The sequence below is a fragment of the Brassica oleracea genome, chromosome C7, assembly GCF_000695525.1.
Source record: "Brassica oleracea var. oleracea cultivar TO1000 chromosome C7, BOL, whole genome shotgun sequence".
Classification (NCBI taxonomy): domain Eukaryota; kingdom Viridiplantae; phylum Streptophyta; class Magnoliopsida; order Brassicales; family Brassicaceae; genus Brassica; species Brassica oleracea.
Window position 1 is genome coordinate 37,969,000 of NC_027754.1, and position 13,497 is coordinate 37,982,496.

General features: G+C 39.3%; 3 protein-coding genes and 1 pseudogene across 3 annotated transcripts; 2 read left to right on the plus strand and 2 right to left on the minus strand.

Moving 5' to 3' along the window:
• Positions 1-2,439, plus strand: LOC106305721 (calcium-dependent protein kinase 12). The gene is made up of 6 exons (XM_013742076.1): positions 1-650; positions 1,098-1,241; positions 1,333-1,485; positions 1,550-1,833; positions 1,919-2,143; positions 2,220-2,439. Exons 1-6 carry the CDS (start codon positions 122-124, stop codon positions 2,346-2,348), a joined length of 1,464 nt encoding a protein of 487 aa, XP_013597530.1. The 5' UTR covers positions 1-121; the 3' UTR covers positions 2,349-2,439.
• LOC106305720 (cleft lip and palate transmembrane protein 1 homolog) lies at positions 2,368-5,852 on the minus strand. The gene is made up of 12 exons (XM_013742075.1): positions 5,434-5,852; positions 5,179-5,325; positions 4,981-5,095; positions 4,788-4,882; positions 4,559-4,662; positions 4,226-4,263; positions 3,862-4,097; positions 3,647-3,740; positions 3,377-3,567; positions 3,039-3,258; positions 2,772-2,939; positions 2,368-2,687 (listed from the first exon to the last, which is right to left on the minus strand). The coding sequence occupies exons 1-12, from the start codon at positions 5,662-5,664 to the stop codon at positions 2,533-2,535; spliced, it is 1,794 nt and encodes a 597-aa protein (XP_013597529.1). The 5' UTR covers positions 5,665-5,852; the 3' UTR covers positions 2,368-2,532.
• A 144-nt stretch (positions 5,853-5,996) lies between these two features.
• Positions 5,997-8,815, minus strand: LOC106305719 (protein SUPPRESSOR OF GENE SILENCING 3). The gene is made up of 6 exons (XM_013742074.1): positions 8,684-8,815; positions 7,448-8,392; positions 7,068-7,359; positions 6,733-6,977; positions 6,501-6,628; positions 5,997-6,418 (listed from the first exon to the last, which is right to left on the minus strand). The coding sequence occupies exons 2-6, from the start codon at positions 8,378-8,380 to the stop codon at positions 6,196-6,198; spliced, it is 1,821 nt and encodes a 606-aa protein (XP_013597528.1). The 5' UTR covers positions 8,381-8,392; positions 8,684-8,815; the 3' UTR covers positions 5,997-6,195.
• Positions 8,816-11,476: 2,661 nt separating this feature from the next.
• On the plus strand, positions 11,477-12,645 carry LOC106303244 (annotated as a pseudogene).
• The last annotated feature ends 852 nt before the right edge of the window (positions 12,646-13,497 follow it).

The window sequence follows — 13,497 nt, forward strand, 5'->3', positions numbered from 1 at the left end:
TCTTCACTTCCCTCTCTTCAATACCTCCAAGTCAGTTTCTTTGCTCTTCCTCTCCCTCTACCTCTTCCTTCCTCCTCTGCTTAAACTAAACCACAAGAACACAAAAGATCACTCTCAAACTATGGCTAACAAACCAAGAACCAGGTGGGTTCTCCCTTACAAGACCAAAAACGTGGAAGACGATTACTCTCTCGGCAAAGTGCTCGGACAAGGACAATTCGGAACCACTTACCTCTGCACACACAACCAAACGGGTCGAAAGCTCGCCTGCAAATCCATACCCAAAAGGAAGCTCCTTTGCCAAGAAGACTACGACGACGTTTTGAGGGAGATACAGATAATGCATCACTTGTCCGAGTACCCCAACGTTGTCCGGATACAAGACACCTACGAGGATTCCAACAGCGTGCACCTTGTGATGGAGCTCTGTGAAGGAGGTGAGCTGTTCGATAGAATCGTGAAGAAAGGTCATTACAGCGAGAGAGAAGCTGCTAAGCTCATGAAGACCATCGTTGGGGTTGTGGAGACTTGTCACTCTCTTGGGGTGTTGCATAGAGATCTTAAGCCTGAGAACTTCTTGTTTGCGTCTTGTGATGAAGATGCTTCTCTTAAATCCACTGACTTTGGCCTCTCTGTTTTCTGCAAACCAGGTCTGACTTCAAGTTTTTAACTAAAGATTTGATGTGTGATTATTATTAAGTGATGTTGACTCTCTCTGTCGTGTTAATTTACGTACCAAACAGTCAAACTGCGAATTGTTATGTCTGTCTGTCTGTCTGTCACACCTTGATGTTCTCCTAAAGTGATAAAATGAAATGGTTAAAGTGTTTTTTTTTTTTTTTTTTTGCTAAAAATGGCTAAAGTGTTCTTAACCAAGTATGAAACTAATATTAGATGTTGTGGTTCCGGGCCTGGGGATTATAGACTTCGGCCTCAAACCTCATGATATTCAAAAAAAAAAAAAAAAAAAAAAAAAAAAGAAGTACATTGATTTGTTGCTTTGTGTGCTTGTGTGTATTTTAATTGAATTAGTTCTTTAGTAGTTTGGTCTCTTGTTCTATAGGCAACACAAATCTTTTTTTCTTTGTTTTTGTCAGGATCAACGTTTTCAGAACTAGTTGGGAGTGCATACTATGTGGCACCTGAGGTTTTACATAAGCATTACAGCCGTGAATGTGATGTATGGAGCGCTGGAGTTATCCTCTACATTCTCTTATGTGGTTTCCCTCCTTTCTGGGCTGGTTAGTTTTTTCAAATCCCTTTTCTTTCTTTCTTTCTCTTTATAATGGCAAAGCGTTACACTCTCTCATGTGTCCTACTTTTTGTATCCAGAAAGTGAGATTGGCACCTTCAGAAAGATTTTACAGGGAAAGCTGAACTTTGAGACCAATCCTTGGCCTAGCATTTCAGAGAGTGCCAAGGATCTTATCACAAAAATGCTTGAGGGCAATCCTAAGAAACGGCTTACTGCTCATCAAGTCTTGTGTAAGCTCTCTTAAGTTGATGGACTTTCTAGCAAGTGGTGATTCAATTTTTCTTCTTTCGTCAGGTCATCCGTGGATTGTGGATGATACTGTTGCTCCAGATAAACCATTGGACTGTGCAGTAGTGTCCCGTCTGAAAAAGTTCTCTGCAATGAACAAACTCAAGAAGATGGCATTACGTGTGATAGCAGAGAGACTATCTGAGGAAGAGATCGGTGGGCTCAAGGAACTGTTCAAGATGATAGACACAGACAACAGTGGGACCATCACATTTGAAGAGTTGAAAGACAGTATGAAACGTGTTGGGTCAGAGCTTATGGAGTCAGAGATCCAAGAACTCTTGCAAGCAGTAACTAAACAACTCTCTTCTTACTTAGTTTTCATTATTCTTATCATCTCTCTGATTGTGTTTGTGCGTGTGTGTGCATCATCAGGCTGATGTTGATGAAAGTGGAACAATTGACTATGGAGAGTTCTTAGCTGCAACAATCCACTTGAACAAGCTGGAGAGAGAAGAGAATCTAGTGGCTGCATTCTCTTTCTTTGACAAAGATGCAAGTGGTTACATCACTATAGACGAGCTTCAACAGGCTTGGAAAGAGTTTGGTATAAACGATTCACATCTTGATGAAATGATCAACGACATTGATCAAGACAATGTGAGTAGTAGTAGCTTCACAAAGATCTTCTTCTTCTTGATGAAAAGAATAGTTATGGTTGTTTTGGTTTTTGTAGGATGGACAAATAGACTATGGAGAGTTTGTGGCAATGATGAGGAAAGGAAATGGTAATGGAGGTATTGGCAGGAGAACTATAACTATGAGGAACACTCTCAACTTTGAAAACCCTCTTCCTGATGAGTAACCAATGGCTAAACTTATTCATCATACTGAAATTTCTTTGTTTGACATTAATAAGTTTAACAAAACAATCAAAAGTTGAGTTTTTCTTATAATGTTTTTTGAAAGTTAACATTAAAACGCAAAAACAAAACAAAAAATTCAAGAAACTGTAACTAGCACATATATAAAGGGATGAAGGGAAAAGATTAGTTTGTTTTCTTGTTGTCTTCTTCTTCTTCTTTCTCAGTGATCAACTTCTTTTCTGCAGTTTCATCCTCACCTCCAAAACCAAACTCGTTAACACGTGTCTTGTCCACAGGGTAGACCCACCTTTGGTATAAGTATATCAAGAATATCACATCTGAAACACACACAGAATCATTATGTAAAGCTTGTTTCTAGAAAAAAAAGTAGTAGAGATGGTATTTTGCTAAATTGTACTTACCATCTCGGAATACAGAAAGCCGATGCAGAATCGGCATTTTGATGACAAAGGCAAAGAGGTCATCGATAATGGTGTTGAGAAACTTGTAAGTCATCTGTCTCCATGGTAGATGTGCCACTGATTTTAGTTTATAGTTGATGAATAACTGAGGACACATCATGATGAAACCTGCAAAAAAAAATCAAACACATCTCATTGGTTTCAACTCTAAACGATTTCACAATGAGAGTTTCTCAGCAAATTTTAAAGGCTGGTGAAGGCTTTTACCGAACATGTAGACACAGCTTGTTAGTGAAGACAAGATCCACGAATACCAGCTCTTGTGGCGTTCGTAAGCCAGAGAATATATGGATAATCCCACGACAAGGAGGAGGAGAACATAGGATAAGAATTTGATGGCAATGTCATCATACTCTTTGGTTTTGTTGCTTGCATATGATTCACGGTCGTGGAACCTCAACCTTGGAATCATTCCACTTCGGTCAACCTGTCAAGTTTAAATGTTTGACAAGGTTTATATGTGTAGTAACAACATCAGAGATGATCGTAGTAATTTTTTGCTGAATCTGAAATGTCAGAATCAATTATGTGAATGGTATGCGTACCTCTATGCGCATGGCTTTCCCTATTTTCCAGAATTCAATGCAGACACCAACTCCAGAACTGGCCAGTATCATCCATGAAGTGTCGTTGTCAAGCAAGTAGAGGAAGATGACAAACTGACAGATAAAGTTCAGTACAACAGACTTTGCAGACAGTCCTTCCATTGATTTGTTTTTGTTCCAGAATTGGATATCTACATGGTGAGCAACAAGATAAGTCAAGATCAACAACCGTTAAGAAGAGGCTGTTATTTTTTGTGGGTCTTAAATTACCATTTTTAAATGCCAAGAAGTCGAACACAGAATGAAGCATAGAAACAAACATCGTGATGCCCAGCAGATAGGGATTTCCTTCCAAAAACACCCTCTGGAAACACAAAAACGTATATACAATCAGCTCCAGGAAGAAACAAAGAATGTGTATAGGATTTAAAAAAGATCTAACACCACATCATAGGTTAATGTGAAACATAGAGGACAAGAATTACCTTTAGTTCGTCAGATTCACCATCAAGCATGCTTCCATAGCTACGCTGCATCTGGAAAGACTGATCAACTTGCTGAAACAGCTGCCACTTCATCATGCTTATGGGGCTTATTTCAAGATCAAGTTGTACTTCTGAGACTGTCTCATTCATTGGAATCATCTTGTCCCTTAGCAGCCAAAACTCATTGAAGTAAATAGTAGGATAGTAATTTCCCGTGCTAGGTTCTACCAGCAAGTCTGTAACTCTAAAGTTTAAGTACAACACATAACATATTGGGCAAGTAGACATATGCCAAGAGAGTTGTGTAAAACCTAAATAGTTATTAAGTATTTAATCCTTTTTACAAAAAGAAATAAAAGGATACGGGGAGCAATGTTTGGTGGTACACCATTCTGTGAATAGCTGTAACAAAATTGAAAGCGGATATTAGTCAACAGTATGGAGTCATATTAAATGCAGTATTGACAGAACCAAAAAGTAAAGCAAACATGCCATCAACTGCCAATGTTTTTATATGTAGTAGTGTCTCCCCTGTCATTGCTTAAGGTTATAGCCACAGTTGATAAGTTTAATTACTCAGCTAAATATTTTGGAATAGAAAGTGAATCCATCATTATTATCTTTATTATTTCATTTTAGTCTGGCTGTTTCTAGAGTCCCGGTCTTTTTATAGTACACAAACACCACAATGACTTACTGAGTGAAATCATCGACCAGGTTAATCGTGACATTGGGTTTCCAGAGGGATACCCATTCCACAGGGACTTCTTCCTTGACATCCGAGTTCTTATCAACAACTTTCTGCGAAGTAAGTTTCACGTTAGTTCGTTATTACACACCTATTGAACTCATCAGAGTCCAAGACAATAACATAAAACTCTACGCAATATTCCCCTCAAAGAAAACTTCCACACACGCATGCACACCTCAGGTTCTGGCTGGGATTCATCAGAGTCTTTAGCATTACCTAAGAGGCTCTTCTTCTTATTTGCTTTTCGCTTTGGAAAGTAGGTCGCAACAGCTGAAATATCAAAAAAAAAAAAAAGACAAGTCCTATTCAGCAAATACAAGAACATAAGTTTTTGTAAATAAAAAAGAACTTTTTGAGAAACGTCTTACGGTGAGTCCTGCCAAAGCTATTAAGCGGTTGATATTCAGGATCACTGGGGTCTATAGGGAATCCAGATCGAGCAAAGAAGACATGAGCATAGAGGCTTCCGTTATTCTGTAGCGCCTGTAACAGAACAACATAGTAGCTCAACGCAACTTATTAATATAGTTCTGGATTAGATACTAAACAGTGAACAAGCATATTACCTGAGATGGATAATACTTGAGTGATCGAGTCCTGATACTCTCTGGTGTCCACACAGCATAAGGTATATTCGTCTCGTGCCAATAGAGCGCACCTTCGTTGCTAAAGTCACTGAACTTCTCTTGCTCTGATAGATAAAACCACATATCCTACAAAGAGACATTCATTGGTTCCAATTAGAATCAAATCTTCAAAACCCTAATTCTCTAAATCCAATTTCACAAGGCTAATGAGAGAAGCGCAGTTTAGTAAATTACCAATGATTCGCCCTTGTGGAAGAGATTGGTCATGAGGTGATGAGGTTGAGCAGGATCCATCGGTTTCTGCTTAGGGGAAAAGAACTTCGAAGCAAAGTACCAGAACACTGCGATCCTTATTATTCCGGATACCGTTGAGCCAAACCCTCTCTGCTGCTGCTGCTGCGGCTGAGCATCGCCGCCGCCAGCAGCCTCTGCTACCGCCGCCGTTTGTCCTGCCGGCGGGGCCATGTTATCGGATCGAGACTGTGAGGATGGATGCTTTCCGTTACGTATACGGCGGCGATTCAGCTGAGATGTGAAACTCGTCGAGGAGATTGTTGGATTCAGTGGAAAGATATTTAACGCAGATTTTTAAATATTTTATATTTTTAATTTGTTTTTTAATAAAGAGATCGAAGTCGTGTGACGATGCTCTTCCAATGTAATGCAAGTAAGAGTTATTGTCTTTGTCAAACATTATCAGTATAATTGCACGCTAGGCCCTTATAGTTTAGATATCTTTATTATTATCACCTCCAACATGTTAAATATCTATAATTGCCCCCCAGATTTCGAGACTCTTAAGCAGAACTCCTCGACTTTTGATACTTATCAAACATTTAAACTTTGTTTTGATCACAAAATACTTCCTTAGCCGTCTTTTACTGAAAATGGAGAATAACAAGCGTCATAAATCTCCTTAGATTATTATTATTATCCCTGCTGAGATTGAGATAGTCTTTCTTCTCCAATCTCTCCTTAGATTCACCAACGTGAGAGCTAGTAGTCTTCTGTGTCATCTGCATCGTGGAGGCCGTGCTTGCTCATGAGCTGCTCCAACGCCTTATCAAATCCCCTCTCAAGATCAAGCATCTCCTCGAAATACTTTTTCTTCAAGTCTGCCATCTTCTTCTCCTGCTCTTCTATCAGCTTCTCCCTCTCCTCCACAAACTCTTTCATCTCTTTCTCTTGGCATTCTATGAAGCTGGACACTTCTTCAGCCCTGCATAAGAAGAATGTGTGTTTAGTTTACTCGTGTTTCACCAAAACCGCAGAGGATTTCTGTAAGTTTTTGTATACATTACCTCTTTCGCAAATCAACAACTTTAGCACGCTCATGCTGCTGCAGCATCTCGAAGTTCTCTTCCTTTGCGTCCCTTTTCTCATGTATCTGCTTGATGGACTCTTTGAAAAACTTGTCTTGTGAATCCATCTTCAACCCACCAAGTTTTTTTTGTTTTCCAAAATCAAAAGAGTGTGTGTCAGTAGGCACTTGAAAACATCAAGTGTGTGTTTTACTAGATTAAAAAAACATACCTCTTCTCGGTTCTGCTCATGCTGCATCTTTGTTCTCTGTCTCACGATACGATTATCTTCTGCAGTTTTACGCAGCTTCTCGCTCAAAATCCCCAGCGATTCCTCAAGCCCCTTGGCGTGCTTGTTCTGTTTCGTCAGCTTGTTCTTGAACCAGTTAAGCTGCTGATTGTCTTCAGCGATCTGCCTCAGCTCCTTCACCACATACTCCTGGTACGACTTCATCTCGTACGTCAGCCCTGTTTTCCCTACTAAATCAATCAAAAATACATTACCAAGGACCGACAAAACTCTTAATCAAGACTTCAAACATATATCTGTAATGGAGAGAGAACAACCTTGACTGTGTTGATTGAATGAATCCAGATCTTGCTTGGTCGCAAGGAAGCCATACAGCTGGCGAACACCTCCAGAAAACCATCTGCGGCGACGGTCCCAGGCGTCTCTATCAAACCCCTTTTGAGCTAAGTCCCTGTGTAGGCGGTCAGCCTCAAAGTAGCCAGTGGCGGTACTCTCAAAGATCAGAACACTAATCCCACGATGGCCCTGTGGACCATAGGAGTGGCGTGCTTTAATAGCAGGATACTCGTTAAAGTACTCCAGCAGCTCCGGGTTGCCCATTCCTAGCCACTGATATGTACAAACATTAGTTATGATCAGCAGAACGCAAGCGAAAGTGATTTATAAAAGGAAAAAAAAGACAGAAGAAGAAGTTAACCTTGTCTTTCTCGTCCTTGTCCAGCCTAGTATTCATGATGACAACCATTGGCGGCCAGACAATATCATGGTCCTTTTCCTCCTCACCCAAACCCTTCCACTGCCCGTAAATTTCACCGCAGGGAATGACAGATGCTCCCCTCATCTGCAGATCCCTGTCCAGAACCTCAGCCAGTTCCCTGTGGAGCTTAACACGTCTAGCTCCCTTTGTCCTCGCGTGAGCTACAAGTGGCTGAAGTTTGTACCAGTCAATAGCGCCAGGCCCGTTCTGGCAAGCCGGACAATGCCACTGCCTCTGTGGCTCGTTTATCTGCTCGATAGACAAGCTATCCAAGCTGTCGAAAAACTTCTTAAACCACTTGTTCTGCTTCCTCGTCCCATGGCTCTGCTGGCTCACATCGGAGTCGTAGTCATCACTCGCGAGGTCTTCATCAGAATCATCCAAAGCATCGCAATCATCCTCCTCTCCCTCAGAAACATCATCATCCTCCACCTCTGGAACCTCCTCAGTCACAGTCTGCTGAGCAGCGCCCGGTCTAGACTGCCAACTCCATCCTCCTTCCAGAGGAGGTCGAGTCACAGGAGCCGAAGCACCAACATACCCTCTGTTCATCGCTTGTCCACGCCCAGCTCCGCGACCAGTAGAGACCTGCGTTCCCCTTCCTCTCCCGTAGCCATTGTTACCCCTCCCTTGCTGCTGCTGCTGACCACCCCACGCTCTAGGAGGGTTCTGGTTAGGAGCTGTGGCCCATAACTTCCCAGCAGCAGCGTTACCAGGCTTGTTCTTGTTCCGCTTGGAGATGACCTCCCACTCTCCTCCATCGTCTTGTGAAGGACCCAGCTTCGTCTCTGAAAAGCCTTTCGCCAGCTGCTCAACCTCTGCGTTAGAGCCACCCGAAGAGACGTTCTTTCCCTTATCACCCCTTGAACCCATTTCGAACCAAACCTGTTGCATCAACCAAAAGCCAACAGTCACCACTCATAGATCAAGCCAAAAACATGAGGTAAAACTCAAAAAGTCGAGATTTTTCCGCTGTGAAAACAAAAAAAACATCAACGACTAAGCAGCACTTGGCGCAAACGAGGAGAGCACAACAAAAAGGAGACATCTTTATATACAAAAATATAAAACAAAAACCCTTAAAAAATAGAATTTTAGGGCAATGTTATCCGACGAAGAAAACGAAATCAAGCATGTAGTGTGTACGCAGAGAGCGATCGGCGATGAAGAACTTACAGAGAGCAAACGGCGACGGAGATTTAGCGAGATGAAAGAAACGCCCGGAGACAGTTGAGTACTAGTGAGGAGCAAAAGACAAAGGAGAGAGTGATGAACAGACAGATCTGGAAGCTTAGTGGGTCGCTTCTATATAGAATGGCCTTTAGTGCGAGGTTCACAAAGTAAATTTTTATTTTTATTTTTTCTGTTTGATTTTTTTTTTTTTTTTTTTTAAAATTAATTAATCGGATTAATCGCGGACCGCCACGTGCCGTGGAGTCTACGCTGCAGTGATGATCCGGGTTCAGACCCTGCAGGAGACAGGTCCACTTCTTTTGTTTATTTTAATATTTTTTTTTTTGAAAACTGCGTGAATTTCCCTTGGAACCGCGCTACAGTGATGCTCTTATTTTCTCCGGGTCCGGACTCCAAATTTTCATTCGATTTGATTTTGTTTTCTACCTTTTCTTTTCTTTACAAACAACTTTAATTTGTTTGTACGAACGAACGTGATTTGTTTGTCTGTGCTATAAACACTGCAAAAGGTTGAAATGCATTTTCTCTTTTCCTTTAAAATATTTTTTTCCTATTCTTTAATGTATTAGGTTCGATTTATAGGTAAGGGCTAAAACTGTTATTAGACAACCAATATAAACAATTAACTTTTGAACAAAGAGAAAATATAAACAATTAACTATATTTACAAATAAAACGTATTGAATATTTCTTTTTAAAGGGAACAAGATCAAAACGTTATATACCACCAATAAAGCTAAAAAAAATTTATTTTTGACCGTTAAATTTTTTTTAAAATACATTCTATAGGTATTAAATCATAGGTTTTTTTTTGGGAAATAATCATAGAGTAAATTAAACAAAATATAATGGACACAAAATTAATAAATACAGTCATGTTAATTGTTAACTATATTTACGATAAAATGTATTGACTATTTTATTTGGAAAACAAACAAGAACCAAACGTTATCTTATACAATAAAACAGGCTTGTGTTTTCCTCATTAAGCCACATCAGCAGGGAGATAGGGGCTTTTCGCGACACGTCAGCATTCTCTTCCTGTAATATCACGAGTTCAATGGGCCACGCTTAGGTTAGTGTTTAGATGATAAAAGCCCAATGTAACATCTCTCCTTCTCGACGGTGGTCATCTGCTTGAAACTCCTAAACTCCACCGGCTCTGACGTAACTGAGGCGTAACGTTGTAACGTTTTTTATATTCATTGAAACTAGCATTAAGATTCACCTTTAACTCTCTTATTAAAGCTCTTCCACGGGGTCGATTTAAGTTACCATTTCCTAATTTTCATCACTAATCCTTAATTTGTTCAATTATAAACGGGTTGCATAATACTCAGAATCTCACTCTTCACCAGATTTCTGATTCATTACCCATACGGTAGTAACGCATCTTCTGCGTTTCTGGGAAGTATGAAATTGTTTAAACTTTGTATTCCATATTTGCCTGCTGACGTAGGTTTACCTTTTTTCTAAACGAATTTGTTCTGTAGTTCTTTTATTTCTCTGAAGCTCAATTAAATTTTTGTTTTTTTCTCCTGTTGAACCTCTATCTTTCTCAGGAGACGAAGAGTACCATAACAATATGTGGGGCCATACACGGATGCCTACCCTTCTGCGGTCTACTCAAACCAGTATGACCTCAGCAGATTCCATGTTGCACAACAGAGAGGATATGGTGTAGCCTCAGAATATTTCCCGGAGAAAGAAAAGTATTTACGATCCAACTCATGGGATTTGCTTTTGGAGAGCCCTCTAGCGAGTAGCCTAACCGATAATGATTTTTCTTAAAATGGTAGTCGTATATCTGCTTATAACATATCTTTTTGTAAATCATGTTGTTAGTTTGGTTCAAAGATGCTTATGGCACTCAACTGGAAACTTGGTGAAAAAGTTTGTAGTGTTTTTTTTTTTAAACATCCGGGATATATCTGATCCATATTCAACTATATCTCAGGATGTAGCTCAAGTTTTGCATCAAAAGGGGCTTTCTTATGTTTCGTGAGAAGCATCATGAGCTCCAGTTTTGAGGTTGATGTTTTTTGTCTAATCTTTGACAAAGTCTTGTGCTTACTTTTTTGTTTGTTTGTTTTTTGCAGTCTTATCAAGAATACGTTGAAATCCACATCAGATGCATGAGACAACTTGGTCTTCCTGTCAGTATGTTTTATCCATCACTATTATCCATCCACTCTTCTAAATCTATGGTTTGACCTGATGATAGTAGTCAACTTACTTTCTTACAATGTTTGTAGGCTTTGTCATGTTTTTTTTTTGTTGGTTTTGTCGTGTTCCACAATCACGTGTCTTCAAGTAAAACAGATGATGGGTAAGCTTAACAGATAGTGGTTATACACATTGGTGATATACATAGCCTAATAATTTATTGTTTTAGATTTAAACTTCTTTCATGGTCAAAGAAATGAAATCACTAACCACATTATACACGGCTAAAGCGTGCAATGTTTTTAATGAGATATTGAAAACTCTTAAAAACCTATGGTCATGCTTCCACGAGGTTAATATGCAAAGGGTTGCTCCAAAGAGTTACCAGCAAGCTGCTGGAGTAGTCTTCGTCACACGAAAGTTTTAGCTAACTTTTGCATCAATCAGGTATATGAAAATCTCTACGCTATAATTATGTTGGGTCCTGGTTATCACTTTTAAGAACTATGCACATTTGTTTATGTGGCTGAATACCTGAAGTTGCATCTTTAGAATATTTGTTCAATGACTCTTCTTCACTTTCATGGCTCTGTCTCTGGCAGGACCCGGGAATCACCTTGGGCAGCAAAGTCATGGCTTCTGGGCCAAGTCAGGGCTCTGTAGTAATACACTCAAAAATTGTTTCAACCAGTTAAATGTTTACGAGGACATGTTTTACAAGTTTGCATAGTGCATCATCACAACTGATCCTTGATTCAACCCTCTATCTCAGTGTGTCTGAATTTTGAAACCAAAGAGGAAAAATGGTTTTTTGTTAATAATATTTTGAGAGTGTGTTGTGTTACTAATTGATGAATGGTTCTTCGAGCTCGAGTTCTTGATCTGATTCTTTCTGATTGCTCATGTTAAATTATTGCTCCCACAACTACATAGTTAGCTTCGATCCTCTCGGCGGTTCCTCCAACATCATCACTGCAGTTTCCACCGGTTCCATAAAAGGTGTCTACAGCCCCTACCACTCCAATGATATTTCCACTGTAAATGAACTACTCTCCATTTCACCTTCCACATGGCCACTCAGAAAAGAAACACAATGTTCATAATGTTGTTGATCTACTGCTGTATGTTCCTTGCAACTTTGGTCAGAAGAACAAATATGTATAGCAAACGCGTGACAACCTGGGCACAACTTGCTAGCAGCCGGCTACTGTATGTACTGGAGCTCAGTTATCTTTGTTATTATGCACGGCGAGTTTGTCCTCACGCAAGAGAACATTGAGATCCCTAGAACCGGGAAAATATACTCTTTCAAAGAAGAAAACTACCAGATGTGGGACGAGAGTCTGAGGAAACATTGATGATCTCAAAGACCCTGGTCCACATGAAAAATCTTACTCGGCTAGGTACATTGGAAGTTTGGTCGGAAATTTTCACAGGAATTTGTTGTACAGTGGGATTTATGGGTGCTGCCAAGAGCAAAAATGGAATGCTTAAGCTTTTGTATGAGTGTGCACCGAAGAGTTTCATGTTGAACAAGGTTGAGGAAAATGATCATATGGTCACCAGAGAGTACTATATCCAACCGACCAAGGTAACTCAAAACACATTTCATGTTTAGTTTATTACTGTAGCTTATATCCAAAGTTTGGGTGTCATCAGACAAAAAAAAATCATAGGGATTCAGATATATACATCAATGGGTTCCGCTTTACAATGGAAGCAAAGAAGAAGTGAAGATGGTGGAGAAGTACTTGGCTCGAGTCATGTACCAAACATAAGCCCTTAGAGTCTAAGGCTTAGACTTCTATTGTAAGCCATTTTCTGACTACATGGTACATCTCAAATTCCCAAGAGATGCATAACTGATGAAAGTTCTATTTTGTTATCTATGTCAATAAAGACGAATCCGATGTTTTACTATAAAGCCAAAACCAAGTTAAATTTATACAAAGTAACGTAAGAAGTCACATGTATTTCCAAGATTCATGATTTTTAGTTCTGTAACTATTTTTTTTTTGTGAGATCAATGCATTAACCCCGATTATAGTATATAAAAAAAGAATCACATCCCATTACTATGTTTTCCAAAATTTTAGCCAAGCCATAAAACCAAGCTAATAGTTCGTTTAAGGATTTATGAAGCTAAGAACATAAGAATCCTGAACCAATTTTAAATAATAGTTATAGATAAAGAACATAATATACTCTCTTACAAATCCACACTAAATATAAATTATTATAGATAATTTAACAAAATGTTACAAAAAGTCGAGAAAATCAATAACTTAAGCTCACCATCACCATACATAGCTATATTATCTTACATTACTTTCAACTTTGAATTCACACAAATAACCAAAGAATGAATAACAAACCATTTTTCTCTTATAAGTTCTCACACCTCCATCATACACTCCAAATCTACATACACATGTCCAATACACAACAATCTATTAATGATTTCCAGCTACCATCTATCATCGGTAATCAAGGTAATTTTAATAACTCAACAAAGGTATGGAGTTCATATTAACATACCATGAAATAGAACATCCCGACTCAACCCTGCTTATTCAAGAAACAACCCAATACATGATGAATTTACAAACATCCGAAGACAATAACATAAC